Here is a 25,027-nt window from a genome sequence, read left to right as displayed (position 1 = left end):
AAAAGAGGATGCAAATAACATTTGGCATTTTAATTTTATTTATCATCAAAATCTTTTCATTGAGATACCATGTATATCATATATTTAAAAATATTGCCTGGAATAACATCTTAGGCTTTCCAAAGTAGAAGTCATCTCACATGAACACATTTTGCTAACACAGTTATGTGCACCATATTTGCATTGGTAGAGATAAGCATCTGTTTTTTTCAATTTAGCCGAATGTTTTGAAGAGGTGGTGTCTGTACATTCATGTCTGAATTTTTCTGCTTACTGCAGTCATGTTTGAGCTTAAATGAAGAAAATCCCAAAACAAAGACACGGGTTGAAATTATTTACATGAAAATATGTAATGACTGCAGAAGAAAACAATGAGAATAAATCAGGTGAAGCACGTCTCCAAGAGAAAATACAAGATCATTATGTAGTTTGTTGTGAAGTGAGTTGCTTCCAAGAGGCTCATTTAGAGGTTAGTGAGAAGTGAAAAAAGGACAGCCAATCTTTTATTAGCCCATTTTCAAATTTGAGTGACAGTTCCGCACACTAGAATGGTTTTTCATCCATAAAGTATTAGCAGATTTGAGCTGGTGTGGAAACTGAGCATAAAAATAGGTGAATGCACATGACAAAAATTATTTGCTCATTGCTAGTGCAAAACACTGTGGGGGATATTTATTAAGAAGTTACACAGCGCAGCAAGTCACCTTGCTGTGATGCATGACAATGAAAGGGCAAGAATGCGCTGTATTTAAAATTATATGGTGTATTCCTGCCTTTTCTCAGTACTGCCACAAAATGCGCTACCTAGCGTGAAACGCAGGCACCCTTGCACCAAAACTTGAACCATGGTGCAAGGGCGCCTGCATTGTAAGCAGGATTGTTTTTGTGCAGGGAGGGACCCCTTCCTCCACAAAAACAATCCAGAGGCAGTTTCCTCTTTATATGCGTGCTGAAGAATGCAGTACAAATAGAATGAGGAAAAAACAAGGAGAAATAAACATTTGGGTTACCAGTAGTGGTAAATCTGGGGATGCATCAAAATCCACCTATGTTGCATGGGAACATCCATACACCAGCCATGGAACGCCTCCCTGTGGCAGAGTAACGCAACACAGCGATTTGCACTGCGTTGCATCACTCCATTATTGCGTGCCTTGATAAATCACACTCAAGGGTTGTGTTGCACATTCACCTGGTTGCTTGGTGCAAAAGTGACGCAACTCTTTAAAAAATATAAATATGGCCCTAAAACTCTAATTAGACAGGACTAGTAGATATGGCAAAATGTCCAGCACCTGCAGTCATTTCTGCATCGTTTCGAAGGTGGCCTGGGCAAAGTGGGAATAACCGGCAGAAACACACTGTTACCTCTGGTCATTTTCACATTTCTACACTAATAACTATAGGCGGAAGACAATTTGATATTACCATCAGAGCTCAAAGTAAATATCTGCAAATGTTGCAAACTGGAAAACGAAAAAAATTCCCAAAAGTATGTTACTAGACATTTGATCTGTTCCTCTGGTTATGAGCAGATTCCAGCATTCCGGCATGTTGAAATTATACCATTTGATTACTATGTTGCAGTATAGCTTTGTAGGTGAATTTAGCATTCTATTTCTTTCAGCGTTGTTTGTCTCTAGGATTTGTTGTATTGTGGCTGTATGTTACTAGAAGTGTATGTACCTTGACACTGCATACTCCTAAAAAAAAAAATATATATATATATATATATATTTTTTTTTAAGTCACGAAGGTTCACCGCCGCCGCACCACTCGTCCTGGCTGCAATCCTACACGGAGTTGAGCCGCGATAAATGTGAACAGAGCGGCAAGTTTGTGCCGAACAAAACAGGCGCATTCGAGAATTCCTTCGGCCCGATTTGCACATTATAAGATGGCCACCGTTTATTTTATGTACAGTCACCTTTTTTATTTTGACTGCATTCTTGCAGTCACGAAAAGTCACATGCACCAATCACCTGTATTTAAGTTTATTTGTAACTTTATCAAACTGACATTGAGAAAGGAGTTTTACGCCGAAACGCGTCTGTCAGCATGAGAGGGGGGTAAACTTTGAAAAATAAAATCGGGCCGAAGGAATTCTCGAGTGCGCCTGTTTTGTTCGGCACAAACTTGCCACTGTGTTCACACATATATATATATATATATATATATATATATATATATATGTACTGAGAAATGGGCGAGTAAGTTGGCTAGTAAAGCCCAGCACAGGCACAAATAAATTAATCCTGTGACAAAACGGTTTTATCGCTCAATTTAGCACAAAATGCTAAGTGGGGCAGAATTAGGAAATTGACTGATTGTTTAGTAACTGTGAAATGTGTAGGACTGAGGGCGATGGAATGAACTACTCAGCACTGCATGCATCCCACACTTGCCTCGAAGTGCACTTTACACCGCTCTGGAGTGTCTGTGTGTGTATGTACAGTGCACAGTCACTCCTACGGGCATCTTGGTGTTAAGTAGCAGGTGGATATTTTTACACTACTCAAATTGTATTTGTATCAACCTCAGAAGGATGAAAAGCTGAGTGGATACTCTAGAAATTGAGCCTGCAGCCGTGGTGTCAAACATACATGTCTGAAGTGGATGCAACAGACCAGACTGCACGTGTACATGCGAATATATAATGCCATGAACAATCAATGCTGTTCTTCACCATTGAGAAGGTAGGCCATTTTGCAATTTAGATTTCTTTCTGATCTAGAAGCAAAGTCAAATATTTGGGGGATGCAAGGGACTCAGGAGTCACAGAAACTGAAAGATCTGGAATTAAAGTTCAAGAAAAATTCAATGAATTAGCCTGTATTATTTAAAGGGCAGAAATAAAGGACATATTTGCCAGATTTAGAAGACATTGCAAACTTACAATGATGATGCACCATGAACTACATCACTGTGATTTACAGTTTATCTGAGTCCTATTTCTACCATCACAGTTTCTATTGAGGACCCCTTAAGAAGCTCCAGAAACGTGATTTTCTGCTTTCTGACATATATCTAGGGAAACAACCTCATCTAGAGGCATTGATTGGAATGGTGTAATCAAGGCCCTAAATTATTATTAAATGCCAATTGACAACACTGTGATGCCTGGTTTAAATATCAACATATTCCCTCCATGGTGGTTTTATAACACAATATTGCATTGGGTGTGCTTACTAAGAGACACCGTAGTAAATCAAGACTGAAAAAAATACCGCCATTACTCTTTTTTTATGGAAGGTCTTTTTTATTTGAACCTGTGTTTCTTCTCATGCCTGTTTCTAACTGTGCCTATGAATATATTTCATGAAAGGATATTGCTACAAACAATAAAGACTATGATGGATAGTGGAAAAGAGGAATCTCTGCGCCTTACTCTTTAACTTGATCAATCAACCTTAAACCTTCATCATTGATAGTAATTCAAATAGTAATGATATTAGTTTGACAGAAGAATCTTAGCACTTTTGACACCTTTTCGAGCCAGTAGAAATCAATATATTTCTCTAAAAGGTTGTAGTACAGTACTTCACAGATATGTTGGAAGAGGCTTCTTAATGATTAACAAAGTGAAACATAATATGTTGGAAGAACCATCTTATTGACTAACAAGTGAAATTTAGTAGATTGAAAATTAATTTCCTTAATTCTATACAGTCACTGATAAAATATATCACATTTATTTGCTGTTAATATAGATAAAATAAACAATATGATTTTTACTTTGGAAAGCCCATAAAATACGTGTATATTTCATAAATCCTGAGAGCAATTTGTTACATGAATATATAGGGCTATTTATTAGTTATTTAAACGTTTTGGTATTTTTGGCAAATGTCTGAAACATAGATTGTTTTTTATAAAATTATTTGTTTGAGAATATTAGTTAACAAAACGTATACCAGAATATACAATTTCTGTCAATTGTAACGCGCAGATTTAATTATTCAACTAAATGAAATGCATTTGCATTATATTCAGAAGGATTATGCAGGTAACCATTGGAGAGTAGCATTCATGATTTACTGTTGATGAGTGTGAGCTGGCTGTAGTATTGATTATGAGTGTCCTCCAAAAGCCAGCTGATTACCAAAACAGACGAGCGAACATAGGCTGTGGATCCAACTAGGTTGGTAAATACCTATAAATGCGCAGACCTCAAATTTACCAAAGGAAAACACAGAATAGAGACATTTACTGCACCCAATTAACACCACACCTGACAGCATCATACATACAAGGTGCAGTAAATACCGTACGCCTTCAGTCCCACTCAAAATCAGTGCCTTACAGTATTGCGGTTGTGTTAGAAAATATGCAATATTTGGTTATCATAACACCACTAAATTACGAAGCACAACTTAAGACTGAAGTGAAAGAAGTGAAACAAAATGTGTCAAACCTAGCAGGTGAGGTATTTGCATATGCTGTACTCATCTATTACAGCATCTTTTTCGTGGAACTCTATATCCAGGGATCATACTACACACCCTGCATACAGTGAAGTTATTACTTCAGAGAGCTATGACCTCTGAATTTGGCACCCCACTATGAGCAAGAGCCACAGCAGTATTTTATTACACCCATGGTCCAAACATAATGGCACGTTTTAAGGAATTCATTGATGAGCTTTTCTTCTCCATTCCGGCAACTCATCTTATATCCTTTCTGCGATTACATCTTCTCTTCCTACTTTTAAGAACAAACTTATTTCTTCTCATTGTATCATAAATTACTGGTCTAAAAATATAAATCTTGAAGTGACTAAAAGCACTCTACTAATACTTTGGATAACTATTGGATTTGCAGCAAATTTTTGTTCCAGGTGACTGAATCTGCAAGTCTTTCAAATTCCCAGAAACTATTTTCTTCAATGAGGTATCAGTTTCCACAAACACTTCTTCTTATCCCTCTCCTTCAAGAAAACAAGAAGCATAAAAATTCCTTGCGGAAAGTCTTTGGTGTGTCAGGCCTTCCATTTGTCCAATGAAAAAACAACTGAGGCCAACTCTAAGATTATCTTTTCTGCTTGCTGAGGAATGTTTTAAATTCTGGCAACAAATTGGGAGTCAACCTTGTAGCTGGTATTGCCACATTATGATTATTTTAGTTAGAGTGACATTCTTGGCTTCAGGCGTAAGTCTTTTCTTCACTGCTTACCAGACACGACACTTTTTGGAAGGGTTCATGTATGCATTGCTTGGACATGAGAAGGCATTTGAAAATTCTGGTAAATTCTGTAATGATCCCAGAACCCTATAGAGAAAAATCAGATTAAATTGTAATATCAGAAGATTAATTGTTTTGAAAATAACATATTTAATAAATGGAACAATATGACCAACACAAATAACAAAACACCTATTGACTAAGTAACAATCTTTAAACATATTTGTATTTCTAGGTATGTAATGTATACAGTGGGGGAATAAACCACATTTTAGGGCACCTTAATTTAAAGAATTATGAGAACTGGACTACGTGTAAGCCTCTGTTATGTATTGGTGGCACTGGCTCAGCCTTTGATAAGGCTTACAATGACAGTAAAGTAGCTGTTACTTTGCCCCATATTTTAAGCTCAGTGACGACATGGAGCAGAGTAACAAATCGCATAGGTGTTGTGGTCCTGTGTGTCTCTGTGAGATTGTGAGGGACTGGTGCTAATTGGTTAGTTTCCCACATGCAACCACTATTAATGGCTGTATACGTTCCCCTCCTCTTGGTTGGCAAACTCCGATTTTTGTATTACTGATATTTTGTGGCAGAGTGAACACAATAAAATGGGCATAAGGGAGTTTGTGGTGCAAACTGATGCTTTGGAGCATGTTAGAGGGTTGGTGCTTTGCAGGACAGGATAAATGCTAACCTGTAGTATTCATTAATAGATGGCTACAACCTAGGGGAAATTAGTGGTGTGCTATTAAGAAGGTCTTTGTGGTAATGGGATGCATGGTAGTGTGCCGCCTGAGGACACCTTGCCTTCCTAGAAGAGTTTGCAAGTAGTCTGAGAGATGAATAACTGACAAATGAGATGCAAATTCTGCAGTAGGGAACTGGTTGTAGCGCAAGATAAAACTGTCTGCTCACCACCACTTCCTCAGAATATTTTTACACATTGGAAGAAATATCGTCAAGAAAGATTATGCTGTGTGGCACATAGAGACTGGAACCGCTTGCCAAGGGGCTAGTGGTTGGCATTCAGCGACACTGTCAAAAAGCTAAAGGACTCCTCACTCCAAGAAAAACAAGCGGACCACTGTTGACCGGACCCCCCTACAAAGAAAAAAAGCTTGAATTGGGCCTGGCAGTGAATGTATCTGTTCTTGTCGAACCTGTTGAGCTACAGCTTCATGTCTTGCCCTGATGCAGGATTTTTAGAGCCAATAAAAATTCTAAATCTGAAAGTAAAACCTTGAACCGTGCTAGGCAGCCAATCTACGCTGATGGCAAAGCAAATTTGACAGTTATGAAATCCTGCTTTGCCCCCTCTAGGTTTGGTGCCAAAACTAAGGCTTTTTTTGTAAGAGCTTGAACAAATCTGACTTCAATGGACTTCAATGGACTTCTCTTTCTTCATCTTCTTGCCTTGCCCCAGTGGAGGTTTTGGAGCATAATAAAACAGACTAAATAAGAAGGTAAAAGCTTTGACTATGTACCCTGTTTGGCTTAAATGACCTCCACTATGGTCAGCCTGAAATCGTGCCTACATCCTGGTCAATCACAAAGAGGAGACTTTGAATTGGTGCTTTGTGTTTTTTTATGCTTTTTGCCTAAAAACCTAACATATCATGTATTCAATCTGTTCCCAGATCCTTCTACCCAATTCTAATCTATTTGAGATGTTATTGCATTTTTATATTTTAGTTCGGTGATTTTACCTACGTTGTGTTCGGTGTTTGGTACTGCTTAAAAGTAAACTAAAGGTTTCTGTTGAACTGTATGTTGTTTCTTCCATTTCCACCAGGGGTTATTCAGAGTTTCTCTTAGAATTCTTTTGTGACCTAACCTGATTCTGCTTCCCAATGTTGGTAAGGGTATCACCTCTCACATTAATAGCCCAATTTCCTACACAAAGCAACTAATTAGAGAAGAGAGACAATATTTATGATAACAAAAATGTACTCAATATGTACATGTTGGTAAATCTACGGAGTGACAAACATTGAAAACAATTCACCCACACTAATGGAGTACAAAGGCTACACTCAAAGCAACATCTGAAAATAGGGAATCATGTAACACAGGTTGTAACTTACACAAACAATTTGATTACATTGCAAAACACTAGATTAACGGTAAGTCGTCGAAACCAAAGTGATTTACAGACTGCTGACCTGGCATTCTTGCTTTACTGTTATAAATGCATTAACCAGCATGATCTCTGTTAAATTCTGAGTATAATTGTCTGGATGAATCAGATAAAACAGAAAACATGCAGGCCCTGTACTAATCTTTTGGCAAATTGAAAAAGATTATAAATGCCTAACGTAAATTGAGGATTTTCAGCTCTGTCAAGCCAGCCGTATGCCGCCACTTTTGAGGTGAGCAATCACCAGGTTTCCAATAGTAAGGCCTCAGGTGACTACTGTCAGAAACATCCGACATGCAACCCATCTACCACAAGATGTCTGGCAACAATTGATTCTATCTATGGTGGTCTGGTGACATATGTTTTACCTACCAGGATGTGCCAAAGCAGGCATTGCAGACCTGAACACTACAAATCATTAACTGCCCCTAGGCACAGGGAGAAAAACCCCTATGAGTCACACGAGTCATTATTTTTGCTTTTTGAAATCATATTCCCTGCTTTGGGGGGTTGTTTACGAATACAAAATACAATCGTGACAGGATATTATGACTGGCATTACATTTGAGCCAAAAGCGATCCTCCTGCCTTGGTGAGACTACCCTCTGTAAAATGATTCTCAATAAGCTGTTGGGATCACAAGGTGCAGCAATCAGAACCTCTTCTACAAAGTTGGAATGGAGGGACACCGGGTAAACAGTAAATGATACCCAGAGTGCTTAGTATGCTTGGTACTCTAAATGGCAATTGCTAAATTGTTCACTCCTGTTATCAGTGGTGTGCTTTAGTGTGATTCTCACAGGCCTTCTGCAGTAACATCACCCTTCTTGCCAATGTTCCCTGGGCATAACTCCTTTATATTCAGTAATTTGAGTATCAGCACTTGTTTTCAGTGTTCATTTTGTAAATTACACTGGCTATTTTCCAAAGTCTTCCTGAGTTATAAACCTCAACGCTTATCAGTGTTTTTACATTTTTCTGCCTCAGAAATGTGCTGAAGACTGCATGTACTCATTATTTCCTATATACCTTCACAGCTAACATTTTTATCATGGTAGGACTGTTTGCAACATGGTGTGATGTACAAAGGAGTTTTCGCTTCCTTGTCTCTCAGTCATCTTGGGGAAATAGCAAAGTGAACTTGGGTCTCTAAATTTGATCAGCCTCAGTACTCTACAGTTAACACAATCATGTGCTGAAGGCTACTAGTGGTCCAGATAAAAAAAATCTCAAAAGATAAAAAAGTCAAGGTAGGAAACGGATGAGCTGGACTTGCAGATTTTTGTTAGAAATTTGGTTTCAAATTGGCCAAGGTATGCACCCTGTCCAAGCAGAATCCACCACTCTAGTCAGGGTAAGCTAGATCACACTAAAAGATAACCTGAGATGACCCTCTGGTAACTTGGCACAGAGCAATTAGACTTATCTAAAGAGGCAATGTGTAAAGTATTTGTGAAACACACACATACACACAGTATCACAATAAAAACACCACCAAAATACTCCACATAGGATTAGTAAAATAGATTGCATTTTTAGGAGTAAAACAAGACCAAAACTGCAAACATCCATTAAAGAGAACCATAATTTCGGATTTTTAAAGAATAAATCGAAAAATAGTGCTCAGAAGCAAATCGCACTTAGGAGTTCCTTGAGGTTGCACTGAACCAGGGTAAATCCAAAGTTCAGGCCGACCATAATAGAAGGAAGGCCAACTACTGGAGTCACGTAGGTCCTGCTGAAAAAGTATCTTGGATGGAGCAACCAACATTGAAGACTCGATGCGTTGGTTCCGATCCGCGCAGGCGATGAATTCTTATTCGAGGAAACCCTTTATGATGCAGGCACTGCGTCATTGTTGAGCGGCACTCTCTGTTGTCGTTGAACTGCACAGTCTGTCGAAGCAATGTCGTTGATCAGTTCCTGCACTGGCATTGAAGGGCAATTTGTCTGTTCCAATTGGCGCAAAGTCATCACTGTATCGATTTTGATGGTTCTGGACAGCAGAAATAACCTTTCAACGGCCCAGGACTGGATTGGCACCACTCGTAGGGCTGTACTTACAGATGTTATGTTATAAAGGAATTTATACATCGCGCACTGCTACTCGAGAGTGTCCTGCCGCGTAGGGGAAAGAGTAAACATGGGAGGCAGGAGAGACTAAGTGGACTGTTTAAACAGATGAGTTTTTAGCCTTTTTTAAATGTAGACAGTTCCTCGATATGCCGGAGATCCTCAGGGAGCGCATTCCAGAGAGTGGAGGCCTTGACTGAAAAGGACATCCCCCCCAGATGAGCTCTCCGGAATCTCGGGATCACCAGCCGTCTTTGCATAGCAGACCGCAAAGGACGATTGGGAGTGTAGAGGGAGAGCCTGGTCCCAATATAGGCAGGTCCCTGACCGTGAAGTGCCTTGTGGGTCATAGTAAGTGCTTTATAATGCACTCGCTGGGCAACAGGTAACCAGTGCAGATTACTCAGCTGCTTGCGCACACGTAGGCATCTAGGGATGTTAAATACAAGCCTAACTGCTGCATTCTGGATGACCTGTAATTTTCCCAGACGGTATCCTGGAATGCCAAGGTAGAGGGCATTGGCATAATCCAGGCGTGCCAGTATTAGTGCCCTGACCACCGTCTCCCTGGCAGCGCAGGGAAGCAAGGGAAATAATCTTCTCAGGGATTTTAGTGTGCCAAAGCACACCCCTGACAGCCGCATGATTTGTTCATGGAAGCCTAAGTCGCCCCCAAACCAAATTCCCAGGTTTTTTGCAACTCCGCAATCTCCTGAGGGGCAAGGAAACCCAGGAGGCCAGAGAGATTCTCTAAAGGCAGGTGGAAAATGACTATAGAGGAGCACCTCAGACTTCTCTTCATTGCATTTCAGGCTGGCCTGGGCCATCCATGAAAAAACCGCTGATAAGCAGCGATGGGCCACCTCCGTTAGCAAATCGTTCCCCTTCCAGGTAAAGAGAAGCTGGGTGTCGTCAGCGTAAGCCATAATTTTGGCACCCAGCCTCTCCGCGAGACCGATCAGGGGGGTGAGGTAAACATTGAACAAAAGGGGGCTCAAGGTAGACCCTTGAGGAACACCTGTTGCTACCATGGTGTCTGGTGAAGAGAAAGGGGGCATCCACACCTGTTGGGAGCGGTTATCCAAAAAGGATTTAACCCATTCCCAGGCCGTGCCATTAATACCGATGTCAGACAGGCGGGAGAGGAGCTGGAGGTGGGGTACGGTGTCGAAGGTGGCAGAGAGGTCGAGTAAGATCAGAGCCGCCCTGCCGCCTGCATCCAGACACTCCCTAATAGCCTCCGAAATTTCCACAAGGGCAGTTTCAGTGCTAAATGCTGTTCTGAATCCGGATTGAGCTGGATGTAAGGCTCCTGTGGACTCCACAAATCTCTCCAGTTGTTTAAAGGCCACCTTCTCGCACACCTTAGCCAGGGCTGGAAGGAGGGAAATGGGGCGATAATTGGAGAGAAGTGAGGGGTCAGCAGAAGGTATCTTAAGGAGGGGGAGGAGTTTTGCATGTTTCCATTGTGCAGGCACCCTACCAGATTGAAGTGAGTCATTCACCAGCTTCACAACCTCCGGAGCTACTGTCTCTGCCACCCCACTCAAGACCCTAGCATGGCAGGGTTCTGCCGGCGAGCCAGATTTTAATGATTTAAGTATGGCTAGAACGTCTTTCTCCTCGGCAGTAGAAAAATGAGAAAAAAATTGGCTGGGGACAATCGGACATAGGGCAGGCTGGATGGATAGAGGGGACTGTCCTAATGGGATTGTCCTTAGGCTGTCTTGTATCTTTTGTATCTTAGCGGTGAAAAAGTTAGATAAGTCCTCACACCTTTGGAGTTCAAGTTCAAGTTCAAGTTCGAGCATTTGTATAGCGCGCTACTCACCCAGAGGGTCTCAAGGCGCTTGGGGAAGGGGTTCATTATTTGTCGAATAGCCAGGTTTTCAGTTCTTTTCTGAAGGAGATGTGGTTCTGAGTAAGGCGGAGGTGGGATGGTAGTGAGTTCCAGGTCTTGGCAGCCAGGAAGGAGAAGGATCTGCCACCCATGGTGGATTTCCGGATGCGTGGGACTGCGGCGAGGGCTTGATTAGACGATCTTAGTTGGCGGTTGGGTTTGTAGAAGGACAGTTGGGTGTTGAGGCATTCGGGTCCTATATTGTAGAGGGCTTTGTGTGCGTGGGTGAGAAGGCGGAAAGTAATTCTTTTGTTGACGGGGAGCCAATGAAGGTCTTTTAGATGTCCGGAAATATGATCTTGTCGCGGGATGTCTAATATGAGTCTCGCTGACGCGTTTTGAATACGCTGGAGTTTTTTCTGTAATTTTGTTGTTATTCCGGCGTAAAGTGTGTTACCATAGTCCAGTCGGCTCGTGACCAGAGCATGGGTGACAGTCTTTCTTGTCTCGAGTGGGATCCAGCGGAAGATCTTTTTGAGAATGCGAAGGACGTTGAAGCAGGAGGACGAGACGGCGTTGACTTGTCTGGACATCGAGAGAGAGGAGTCCAAGATGAAGCCCAGGTTGCGTGCGTGGTCTGTGGGTGTGGGTGCTGTGCCCAGAGCGGAAGGCCACCAAGAGTCGTCCCAAGCTGAGGGGGAGGATCCTAGGATGAGCACCTCTGTTTTGTCTGAGTTGAGTTTTAGGCGGCTCTGTTTCATCCATTCGGCAACTTCCTTCATGCCTTCGTGAAGGTTGGATTTGGCTGTGTTGGGGTCATTGGTGAGGGAAAGTATTAGCTGGGTGTCGTCGGCGTAGGAGATGATGTTGAGGTTGTGTTGACGCGCGATGGAGGCGAGAGGACTCATGTAGACGTTGAAGAGGGTGGGACTGAGTGAGGATCCTTGGGGTACGCCGCAGATGACTTCGGTGGCCTCTGAGTAGAATGGGGGAAGTCGGACTCTTTGGGTTCTTCCAGCGAGGAATGAGGTGATCCACTCCAAGGCTTTTCCTTGTATGCCGATGTTGCTGAGTCGTTGTATAAGGGTGTTGTGGCAGACTGTGTCGAAAGCGGCGGAAAGGTCGAGTAGGATGAGGGCTACTGTTTCACCGTTGTCCAGGAGTGATCGGATGTCGTCGGTCGCTGCAATGAGGGCGGTTTCGGTGCTGTGTTTGGCTCGAAACCCGGATTGAGATGGATCAAGGGAGTTGTTGTATTCAAGGAAGGCAGCGAGTTGGCTGTTGACGGCTTTCTCGATGACTTTGGCCGGGAATGGGAGGAGGGATATGGGTCGGTAGTTTTTCAGTTCTGAGGGGTCTGCTGTGGGTTTTTTGAGAAGGGCGTTGAGTTCGGCGTGTTTCCAGCTTTCCGGAAAGGTGGCAGAGTTGAAAGAGCAGTTGATGACATCGCGGAGTTGGGGTGCGATGATGGAGTCAGCTTTGTTGAAGATGTGGTGGGGACAGGGGTCAGAAGGTGAGCCAGAGTGGATTGAGTTCATGAGGCGAATGGTGTCTTCAGTGGTGATTGTGTTCCAGGCACTGAGGTTGTTAGTAGGGGGAGTAGGGTCTGGAGGGGGTGGGGCGGGTTGATCGCTGGGCGAATTGTTCTTGAAACTGTTGTGGATGTCGGCAATTTTGTTGTAGAAGAAGGAGGATAGCGCGTCGCAGAGGTCTTGGGAGGGAGTGATGTCGTTAGAGGCTGCGGTGGGGTTGGTGAATTCTTTGACGATATTGAAGAGTTCCTTACTGTTATGGGTGTTGTTGTCGAGACGATCCTTGAAAGCTGATTTCTTGGCGGATCTAATCAGTTGGTGGTGTTTGCGGGTGGCTGCCTTGAGGGTGGACATGTTGTCGGTGGTTTGGTTATTTCTCCAAGTTTTCTCTAGGGTGCGGCATAGTTTTTTGGAATTTTTAAGGTCATCATTGAACCAGGGAGCCTTTTTGCTGGTTGATTTGATCTGGTGTTTTTTCAGGGGTGCTAATTCGTCAGCGCTGTGGGTGATCCATTGCTTGAGATTGGTGGCCGCTTGGTTTGGGTCCGATGAGAAGGTGGGGGGGTTTTGGTTGAGTGATGTGAGGAGTTGTTCGGAGGTGATTTTGTTCCAGTTTCTTCGGGGAATAGGTTGTGGGTTGATGTGGGTCAGGGTGGTTTTGTAGCTGAAGTGAACGCAGCTGTGGTCCGTCCAGTGGAGAGCTGTGGTGCGATCGAAGGAGATGTGTTTGCTGGAGGTGAAGATAGGGTCGAGCGTGTGTCCGGCTACATGGGTAGGGGTGTCAACAAGTTGTTTGAGTCCGAGGTTGGCCAAGTTGTCCAGAAGGGTGGTGGAGTTACTGTCTAGTAAGTTTTCAAGGTGGTAGTTGAGGTCTCCTAGAAGAATGTAGTTTTCGGAGGCGAGGGCGTGCGGGCTGATGAAGTCCGAGATGTCATCGCTGAATTGGGTGCGGGAGCCTGGAGGCCTGTAAATGAGGGTGCCTCTAAGAGTGGTTCTGGAGTCGGTGTGGATCTGAAAGTGGAGATGTTCGGCGGTTGTAAGATTGTCGTCGGAATTGGTTGTAATTTTGATGGTGTTTCTGTGGACGATGGCAAGGCCTCCTCCTGTTTGATCGGTGCGGTCTTTTCGAATAATCTTGTAAGCGTTCGGTATGGCTATGGCGATGTCGGGAGCAGAAGATGTGTTCATCCATGTTTCAGTAAGGAAGGCGATGTCAGGTGACTCGGTGTCGATTAGGTCCCAGAATTCTGTTGCATGTCTGTGGACCGAGCGGGTGTTCAGTAGGATGCACTTCAGGCCGTTGTGTTCGGAGCTGTGTGCGGCGGACGTGGGTTTGATGAGGGTCCTGGAACAGTTGAACTTGCAGGAGAGGCAGGCGAATGGGCCGTGGGTGCGTCCTGGGGCGGCTTCGTAGCAGTGTGGTGCGCGTCCGGGGTTGAGGGCGAGGAGAGTGGCGGCATCATATGTGAATCTAGGGGGTTGGGAGCGGCGAGGACCAGGGGGTCTGGCTCTGGGCGCGGTCCAGGCGCGGACGGGCGCAGACGGGCTTACCTTTGGCGCACCTTCGGCGCGCAAGGGGCGCATGGGTCGCGACCGCTGCGCGTGAACGCTGCGCGCATATGCATCTGTCATATGTGGATAGTGGAAGGGGAGGGGCGAGGGAGGGTCAGCTGGGAGGCGTGGGCGGGGTGTAGAGACGGGCCAGGAGGCAAAACAACAACAGCAAAATGGCCGCAAAATAAATTAAACCAACACAGGACGAGATTGGGGTGTGGAGTGAAGCTATGGGCAGTAGTGTCACCGGCGCGATCAGTCAAAATGTAATTTGCTGAGCAGTGCGAGCAAAGCGGTGATGGAAATGTGCAAGAGAACACTACGATTGAATACAGGCGCAGAGAAATATGAGATGCACAGTGAAGCTTACGATTTTAAACAAGCACAATGAATGCAGTTTCAGCAGTGAGCACTGAGATCACTGAAGCGCTACGATTAGATGAAAGCACAGAGGGATTTGAGAAGCTGAGCGACGCTTACGATATTACACAAGCACAATGATTGCAGTTTCAGCAGTGAGCACTGAGATCACTGAAGCGCTACCATTAGATTAATGCACAGAGGAAATAGAGATGCAGAGCGACGCTTACGATATTACACAAGCACAATAAATTAAATATCAGCAGTGAGCAATGAGCAATAGAAGTGCAGTGATACTTAAGTGGCCAGGGAGCGTGGGGGAGCGACCGCTTCTGAACGAGTCAGGACGGTCACAGCGCTTCACCAGGTGGGACGGTTCGAGGCTACCAGTGGGAGGGAGGGTCAGCTGGGAGGCGTGGGCGGGGTGTAGAGACGGGCCAGGAGGCAAAACAACAACAGCAAAATGGCCGCAAAATAAATGAAACCAACACAGGACGAGATTGGGGTGTGGAGTGAAGCTATGGGCAGTAGTGTCACCGGCGCGATCAGTCAAAATGTAATTTGCAGAGCAGTGCGAGCAAAGCGGTGATGGAAATGTGCAAGAGAACACTACGATTGAATACAGGCGCAGAGAAATATGAGATGCACAGTGAAGCTTACGATTTTAAACAAGCACAATGAATGCAGTTTCAGCAGTGAGCACTGAGATCACTGAAGCGCTACGATTAGATGAAAGCACAGAGGGATTTGAGAAGCTGAGCGACGCTTACGATATTACACAAGCACAATGATTGCAGTTTCAGCAGTGAGCACTGAGATCACTGAAGCGCTACCATTAGATTAATGCACAGAGGAAATAGAGATGCAGAGTGACGCTTACGATATTACACAAGCACAATAAATTAAATATCAGCAGTGAGCAATGAGCAATAGAAGTGCAGTGATACTTAAGTGGCCAGGGAGCGTGGGGGAGCGACCGCTTCTGAACGAGTCAGGACGGTCACGGAGTGAGTTCAGAGAGGGAGGAAGTTCCGCATTAGGGGATAGAAAGCTGCGGACGATAGCAAAAATCTCCTTGCTGTTGTTGTTAGCTTTAGAAATTCTATCTGCAAAGAAGTTGCCTTTAGCTTCTTTGATAGCAACGTAGTACTCCCTCTGAGCGGCACGGAGTGCCGCCTTCGCACGTGGACAATACTCACGGCGCCAGCCCCGCTCCAGTTTTTTACATTCTATTTTCAAAGCTTTGAGGGAGTTGTTAAACCAAGGCTGAGAGGGGGAGCACCGGGGGGAGCCCTTCGTAGTGGACTAAGGAAGTGAGTTAACTGCCTGGCAGATCCAGTTAGAAAACATTTCCACTGCACCATCCAGGTCGGCGACTTTGACCGGAGATGTAAGGGCCAGAGCTCTAGCTAGAGCTCTAGCTAGAGCTGGGATGGTAATCTTCTTAGGATACTGACTGACAGCCTTACCAGGTGACAAAGTAGAACAGCCTATGTTCCAATTGAAGCAGACCAGAAAATGATCCGACCAGGTAACAGGCCTGGGATCTAATACCCTAAGCTCAAAGTTGGAGCAAATTGGATCTAATAAATGCCCACAAATATGAGTGGCCGCCGGGACCTGTTGGGTCATTTGGGTCACATTACATAGATCCAACAGGACCCAGGGGCCTGCCGGTTCTCCAAATGTATGTTCAGGTCACCTAAAAGTAGAAACCTGGAGAACTGGAGAGCCCGGGAGGCGATGATTTCATCGAGGGATTTAAGGAAAGTACCTGGTGTACCCGGCGACCGATAGACCAGTACCCCACCTAGAGTAAATTGTGGAGACAGGGGCAGTGAGAATTCTAATACCTCGGCCTCCGAGATCACCCTTGTGCATTCCTTCTTAAGCGTCCATATATCTCTGAACACTATGGCAACACCACCCCCTCTGCCAGATTGACGGTCCACCCTCACTATCTTATATCCCCTAGGAATAGCTAGTTCCACCACTGGCGAGCAGGAGTCATTCAGCCAGGTCTCGGTGACAAATAGGAGATCTAGTTGTTCGTCAACAATCAATTCGTGGACGTCAGCGGCATGTCTTACCATAGACCTTGCATTGATGAGTGCCGCTCGGATATTAGTTTTGTGGCCTGAGAGAAGGGAGGGAACAGGTTGACTTAAGTTGAAGTGGAACTGACAGAAAGGGCAGATCCTCGTCCTATCTTTCAGGATGTCCCAGTCTCTAGGGCCACAGGAGACATTACCTAGTTTAAGCAATGTATCCCGGTTATAAGAAATCCTTACTGCCGCATCCTTGACCGTGAGGGGATCAGAGATCCTGGCCCTGTGCGCTGCCGAGGCGCGGACGAGCGCAGACGGGCTTACCTTAGGCGCACCTTCGGCGCGCCATCGTCGCGCCCGCTGCGCTCGTCCGCTGCGCGCACGAGGACACATCGCGTTTTAATGGCGTGCACCCCCGAACAGCTGGACCGCTAACTGCGGTCTAACCAGCCTTCAGGCTACACCCAAAATGGCACCCGCCCTCCACACAATCGGCACGAGCAGCCGTGGTGGACCGGGGCTGGGGAGGCCACACAAGAGACACAGATGGCAGAGTCCAGGTGCTTTTGCAGAGTTGAAAGAAGTCTTTGACGGCCCTTAGACCTCAGAACAGGGGGCAAACCGGAAAGCCCTTGGAGTCACTCTGGGTTCAAGTGAGATGTGTCCAGTCCTTGTCCTCAGTAGGGTGGAGTTCAACAGGCAGCAGTGCAGCACAGCAAAGCAGCAATCCTTCTGGAACAGTAGTCAAGCGGAGTCACATCCTTGTAGCACAGCAGTCTTTACTCCCGGCAGAGTTCTTCACAGGTCAGTAGTGTACTGTCTTGGTAGAGTCAGAGGCCCAGTATCAATACCAAGTTGGCCTTTGAAGTGCGGGCAATGTTAAAGCAAAACCTTGATGTGCACAGGTCCCCCTTTCTTCCCAGCCCTGGCTCCGGATTATCAGTAGGGGGTAATCAGCCCTTTCTGTGAGAAACAGGACCTTGCCTATTCAGATGTAAGGGTCAGCTCCTTCTCTCTTTTCCTGCCCAGGAAGGGCTATCAGAATGCAGATGTGTTCTCTGTCACACCCACCCTTTCTGTGTTTCTTGCTGTCTACAGGAAATACACAAAGTGAAGCTGTCATCTACCCTACAGGTGTACTGGAGACAGGCTGCAAGGCACATATAGAAGTAAGAGCAGAAACATGGCTACTTTCTAAATGTGTCATTTCTAAAATAGTCATTTTAAACTCAACTTTACCATTAAGGAGGATTTATCATTACCATTCCAAAGAGATACAACATGATGCAGCTACTCCTTTCTGATCAGGAATTACAGCTTAAAATTGTGTTGCGTAATTCCCAATGCTAGTCTATGAGAGCAGTAGGTCTCACAGTAGTGACAAATGAATATGGCTATTTGTCACTCCTAGGACATGCAAAACCCACCAGTACATATCCTACCTTTTACTTACACAGCATCCTGCCCTTAGGGCTACCTAAGGCCTACCTAAAGAAGATGCATCTGTAAAAAAAAAAGAGTGCAAGGCTTGGCAAGTCGTTTCAAAGTACAAGTCGAGGTGTCAGCAAACTACACACACAGGCCTTGCAATGGCAGGTCTGAGATGGGTTTAAAAGGTTTCTTTTGTGGGTGGCACAACCAGAACTGCAGGCCCACTTTTAGCATTTAGATTACATGCCCTGGGTATATGGTATACCACTTTACAAGAGACGTATTAGTAAACTTAATATGTCAATTGGGAATACATCAATGTCACCATGTTTAGGGGAGAAGCACATGTACTTTAGCACTGGTCAGCAGTGGTAAAGTGCTCAGAGTCCTAAGGCCAACAAAAAGATACAGCGAAAACAAGATGTAAGCAGGCAAAACGTTTGGGGGAAGACTGCCCTAAGGATGACAGGACTAACAAGCATGATAAATCATTTATTCAGGAATGCAGATACCCCAATCCGTTATAATTCAATAACTTTTTTTTTTTTTAAACAGCATTTCATAATATTTATAAAGGTCTTTCAGCATTTATGAAGCTGTGCTCAACATAGTGTGATTTGCTTTACAAATGCCACGTGTGAAAATCAACCAATCAAATGATGAAATATGAAAAACAAGGCATTGTTTGGACCACCAGTTTCTAGAACATGGCGCAATAGGAAAACAAAATAATTTTGTTGTTGTCGTTGTTTGTTTCACCCCACTTTCAATCTATTATCCAAAAATGAGGGCTGGTATTTTGTTTTGGCTCCCTGTTCGAATTTGAGGGCAATTTATAGCACAGAGGGTCATTTTGAACAAAGACATTTCTCCCTGGAAAAAGATGTTGATGCGTTTTAACTCGTAATTGTTAAGGGTCTCCTCAGAAGAGGGGGCTGATGTTGTGTAATTTGGATAGAGAGAATCTTCCTAGTGGCTGTTTCTTTTAAATGATTGAAAGAAGGCATGTCCCTGTGTCCTCTATTTAAATTAAATCAATCAAGACCCAGGAATAAAAAAAAATTGATGGAATATTTGAATAGACCTCAGCCACTGCTAATTTCTTGGGGCCGCATACCAGTTCATCATTTTTTACCCACAATGCCACATGAAATTAGTGCCAGCCACATGAAAATCAGCCTTGGTTCAATAGGAACAAGACAGCCCAAACTGCCAAGCCAGGAACACAAGTAACCAAGGCAGGTTTCAGCCTAGTTGGACGTCTGCAGCCTGAGGCAGCTTGGTTCCAGTGACACAGTGAACACAAGACACATGTCTGGGCCTACTCTTTGTACTTAGGGTGTCATGCTGTGCCATAGAAATCAATCTATATCTCACTGATGACACCTAAGTAGGCAAAACTCAGTCTGGGATAACTTCCATCTGGAAGGGGCTTGACCTGGCAGTTTGGGCTGGATTGTTCCTACTGGTGCAGGTTCAAGGCACCCTGCATAAGACAAGTCTCTGTCTAGAATAAACCATTGGCTGAAAAATGCTTGTTTCAAATGTGGCCCAAGATTAATTTTACATTACCTTGGTTTTTCTAAAGAGATGCACTATGGGTATACTCAAACACGGGTCCCATGCTAACTGTGACATAGGACTCGGGCTATACCTCACTGATGAGACCTAACTAGGTTGAAATTGGTCTGGGGATGCCTGCTTTCCCATCTGAGTCTCCTGGTGTTACAGTTTGGTCTGTACTGTTCCTATTGGAGCAGGCCCAAGACTGATTTAATAAGGATATCTTTGTTTAGAACCACACAGTGGGTGGAAAATGATGGTCTGGAATGTGGCCCTGATTGACTGCCAGTGGCTGAGATCAATTCATGCATTCCTTCCCCATCACCTTGTTGTTTGTGCATCAATCAGCACTCAGCACATGATTTACAATGTACAAATGCGTATGCCCACTACGAAATGCACAATTTGAAAATCTTTTGCTTACAACTGGTTTCTAGTTATTCCTCACTATGCACAAGGGATGTATGTCAGTACAACGCGATCTTTTAGATGGCGGTACTTTACAACGCAGTTTATTACTACGCAAGTCGTTACAATGACTTGCGTTGGAGGGTGCGGATTGAGGAATCTTATAATTTTATATTCCAACACCAGTCCACGTAACAGTAGGGAAGGTTTTGGAATATAAAATTACAATAGTCCTTAACCAACAGCGCCATCCAGCGCAAGTCGTAGTAACGACTTGCAGTGTAATGGCAGCATGGTAAAGGTCGTGCGGTGTAAACACCGCGTTGTAAACGATTTTTACCTGCACGAGTAATGTAAGCATGACACAGTGAACATGCACAACTGTATAGTATTCGTACATATTGGCAACCAAGATATATTTGACTAACCCCACACATGTATACTTAAAACAAATATAGGATTAGGAAAATGCAGGAAATGTCATGATCATTTCTGGTTTCAGGGGTCAATGAAAGTCAGTGAAGGTCATCATGTTGCCTTGGTCTTCTTAAACACTGTAATTGCAGTGCCAACCGAATGGCACTGTGCCTAAAGGCACTCCTCATGAAACGTGTCTTCTTTGATTGTTAACAATGTATTCAAATGTTCAAAAAACTGTACCTAAACTGAAGTTGTTCGTAGTTTATCAAAATAATACGTTGTTTATTTCAAATGTTCTTCACATTGGTGTATATCATTTCATTCATGATAATCCCGTTATCAATAAAATTAAATTTCATTCTGGTTATGTGATCCTCGCTCAATTTGCGATGCATATAACCCTATGCAAATTTCGGGACCCAAGCCCTTCGTCAGGGGAGTAGTATGCTATCTGAAAACGAAGAAGTTTAATGTCAGTGTGTTGTACAGGAATGAGGACTCTTACAAAAAGACCTATTTTAAAAAAAAGGAAGCATGCTGATAGAATAACTAAAAGATATGTTGTGGCTATTGATAGATGCTTCTAGCATGTTGAATGACAGTGATTGTTACAGGGGTGAGGAGGATGAAATTGGAACTAAAAACGGGTCGTGAAAACGTGAACTACCCTTAGAGCAACACGTGTCTATTTTTTGATGCAGTTAGTGTTCACCAACCAGGTGGTAACTCCGGTAAAAGAACGGACAGTATATACATGGTGCCTGGTGTTACAACAAAATTACACCCAGGTGGTCTTTTTATCTAACGACTGTGAGTGCCGCTATACCATGCGATATCTCAAAGGTCAAACACATGAACCTTACCGCGTTCGTGAGCATAACGGCTTTTCTTGGTGTCCTTGTCCTCACGCGTGTGAAGCCCATCACTGCGGAGTGTTAGAAACTAATCGATCTTGTAACGCGGGTGCGAGTGTTTGTATGCATGTCGCGCTAAAACTGAAAGGTGGACTACTTTGTGTCACTCGTACACAAGCGGTAACCTGTGGACGCTATAATGTGGCGGCCATCTTAGAAAGGTAAATGCCATCGGGTTTATCGAGGGAAGAATGTCGAAAATGAGTTCAAAGAGTGTGCCAATACCCGAGATAATAGTAACGATAAGGTTCGGGAGTCGGGGATGCTGAATAAAAATAAATATAAATAAAATTGGGTATGGGAAGGATATGTCTAAATGAAAGATAATAGCTTGCCAACCCTTATTGGCGGCCATCTTAGGAAGGTAATCGACTCTGTCGCTTGGGACACATTCAGTGGTAGTTCACCGGGGTGTGCAGGTCAATGAAGGTATATGTTAGCCAAAGGTATAATCCTGGGGATAATGTGTGTTCCAAGTGTATTAATCATAACACAAAATTATGGACAGCATTTGTATCAATGTAAACCAAAAGCCAACCCAATTAGTAAGATCGTGTGTGTTATCTGGTGTGTTGGTCACATGACAAAAATACTAAATGATAAAACGTTAAACACTATTAAGCAAACTCAATGGTGCATAAGTCCATGTCATTCGAGTGGTGAGCCACAAAAATCACTAATGTCTTATTTAAAGAAAACAGCTGTATTCAATACGATCATTCAGACCTTTTGGATGACAAGCATCCAATTTTTTTATCCAAACGAGTTCTCTCTGGAGTAGTCTTTTTCTGTTGTCAGTGCCTTGTCTCAGTGGGACAACCTCCAGTACCAAAAATCGAATTTGACTGATGTTGTGGTTGTTGTTTACAAAGTGTGCAGCAAAAGGTGCCTTCATGGCCTTATTCCTGATTGTGCTTTTATGTTCGGTCAGACGAACTTTTATTTTCCTTTCAGTTTTTCCTACATAGGGTAGGCCACATGGACATTTCAGAAGATATACCAAGTTTTTTGAATCACATGTTGCATTGGTGTATAATTTCATAGGTTTGCCAGAACTTGGGTGGTTGATTGTGTTGCCCAGGATGATATTATGACAATGGCTGCAGTTGTGGCAGGGTTTGGTCCCCGTGTATTTCATACCGATGGTTCTTGGTACTTGCTCGAATAGGTCTTTAAGATTTTTGGATCTTTGAAAAGCGAATAGTGGACTATGATTGAAAATGCCATTAAAGTCCGGTTCTGTTTGTATCATTTGCCAATTTTTCGTGATTATTTTCTTGATTTGTGTGCTTTTAGTCGAAAATTTTGAGACAAAAACTGGTCTATCCGTTGACTTGTACACTGGATTGGTAGACAGTAACTTATGGCGTGTGAGGTTGCCTACTCGTTGTTTTGCTGAGTCCAGAATCTGACTCGAGTATTTCCTGTCTTTGAATCTTGATAGCATGGCCTGTTCATTGTTCATGTAAGTTTGTGGTTGGGAACAAATCCTTTTGACTCTGAGTAATTGTGAATATGGTAAATGTTTTTTCAACGGAAGAGGATGACAGCTGTCAAAGTGTAGTGTGTTATTCCTGTCCGTGTTTTTGATATACAGGTCGGTGTGTAGTTGATTGTCTTGATACTTCACAAGAACATCCAAGTATGGAATACTCTGAGTACTCACTGCATGTGTAAATTTGATGTGATCATCGATGTTGTTGATGTATGAAATGAAGTCAGTGATTTCTTCTGTTGTTCCTTCCCATATCAGGAAGATATCGTCTACATACCTCCAAAATTTCTTGATTTTGCTCGTCCATCTTGGGTTGTTCAGGATGTGGTCTAGTTCCAGTCTGTGCATGAAAAGATTTGCAGAGCTGGGGGCTGCACAATTTCCCATTGATGTACCAACAAGTTGTTGGTAATATTCTCCGTCCCATACAAAATAACTATGGTATAGGGTATATTGAATCAATTCCAATAGTAGAATCTTCAGTTCCTCACTCAATGAACATTGTAGGAGAAATGATTCTATGGCTTCCAAACCTCTGTTGTGTGGAATCGAGGTATATAATGCACATACGTCGATTGTGCATAGTAAGATGTTTGTGTCAGGGTCAAGTGTGATTTGGTCGAGCTTGTTCAGAAAGTCAGTCGTGTCGCGCACATACGTGGACATTTCCTTTACTAATGGCTGCAGGTACATGTCAATGTATTTCCCCGTGGGTTCGTGTATAGAGCCCCTGGTGGATACAATAGGACAAAAAGGTGGTTTTTCGAGATCTTTGTGGATCTTCGGGAGCATGTGGAGGCTCGGACTCCTTGGGTTTGGTTGAATCAAGTATTTCTTGTCTTTGGCTGTTATTGTACCTTCTGCACAGACCTTCTCTAGAATTTCTTTGAGTACTTTTAGAAATGCTTCCGTTGGATCTTGAGATAATTTCATATACAAGTCTTTATTGGATACATGTTCAATTACACTCTCATGGTAGAATATAGAGTCCATAATAACCAGTGCTTCACCCTTGTCAGCCTTACAGCATTGGATCTCTCTATTGTTGTTGACGATTTGTGAAACAGCTTGTTTTTGTTTGAGATTGAAATTGCTGAATTTAGGGTTGGGTTCTTTATGTAATTCTCTAATTTCGTTTACGGTAACGGTTTCATACGAATCCAGAATTTTGTGGCTGATGGGTGCGTTGAATGTACTCTTGGTTCTAAGACCCTTGAATGTATCTTCTGTGCTAGGATATGATTGTGTTACAATGTTCGAGAAGTAATGCCTTAATCTCAAGGTCCTCATGAACTTGTACAAGCTTAATTCTGATTCCAATTCGTTGGAGTGGGAGGTTGGTACAAAAGAGGTTCCACGTTGTAGTATGGTCATCTGGGCATTGGTTATGGGAGTTTTAGAGATGTTGATCACTAGGTTCTTTTGCTCCTCGTCGATTGAGCTATTGAGCTTGTAGGTTCTCTTGTTTCTGTTGCTCCTCCTGGTTCGACGACGATAGATGGGCCCTTCTCTAAAAAAGAACCGCCTGTTGTTTCTTTATCTGATGGTCTCATGGCTTCTGTCCTTGAGGTTTGACCGGGTCTCTGAGCTCTTCCACTTTGTGGACCACCACGTTGAGATGAGCTGTCTGATGTAGAACTACCTTCATCTGATGACTGATTGTATGGTGTTCGTTGTCTACGCTGGGCGTACACTTCCGCCCAGCTGTAGACTTCGCCCAGTTTATAATCCATTGTATCCCGTTTGTACTTGCGTATCTTCCTGTCACTGATCTCCTACGTGTATTTGTCCAATTGTATGTTTATGTCATTGAGAGCTTTATCTAATTCATCCTTGGATAAATGACTGTCTAGATTTTGGTGCAGTTGTTTAATTTCCTTTTCCAAGTCTTCTATGACTTTCGCCAGTTCTTCCACTATTAGGAGAATTAGGTCAAGGGAACAGCGGTTCAATATTGCATACCATCGTTCGGTGAACTTGGGGTTGTTCCTACAGAGAGTAGGCCTCAATGCTATCCGTAAACCCCTTGGGATCCGTTATAATTTTATATTCCAACACCAGTCCACGT

At 43.6% G+C, this 25,027-nt stretch overlaps 1 protein-coding gene across 7 annotated transcripts in view; it reads right to left on the bottom strand.

The window, feature by feature from the left end:
• Positions 1-3,238: 3,238 nt before the first annotated feature.
• Positions 3,239-25,027, bottom strand: part of MME (membrane metalloendopeptidase) — a 493,355-nt gene continuing 471,566 nt past the window's right edge. For all 7 annotated transcript variants that reach the window (XM_078667833.1, XM_078667832.1, XM_078667829.1 and 4 more), the window contains one exon: positions 3,239-5,268. In XM_078667833.1, the coding sequence (XP_078523959.1) occupies positions 5,169-5,268 (100 nt within the window). In that variant the 3' untranslated portion in view covers positions 3,239-5,168. The remainder of the gene's footprint in view (positions 5,269-25,027) is intronic.

This window comes from Lissotriton helveticus, chromosome 11 (assembly GCF_964261635.1).
Source record: "Lissotriton helveticus chromosome 11, aLisHel1.1, whole genome shotgun sequence".
NCBI lineage: Eukaryota > Metazoa > Chordata > Amphibia > Caudata > Salamandridae > Lissotriton > Lissotriton helveticus.
Note: the sequence above shows the minus strand (reverse complement) of the source record. Positions and strands in the feature narration are given on the sequence as shown.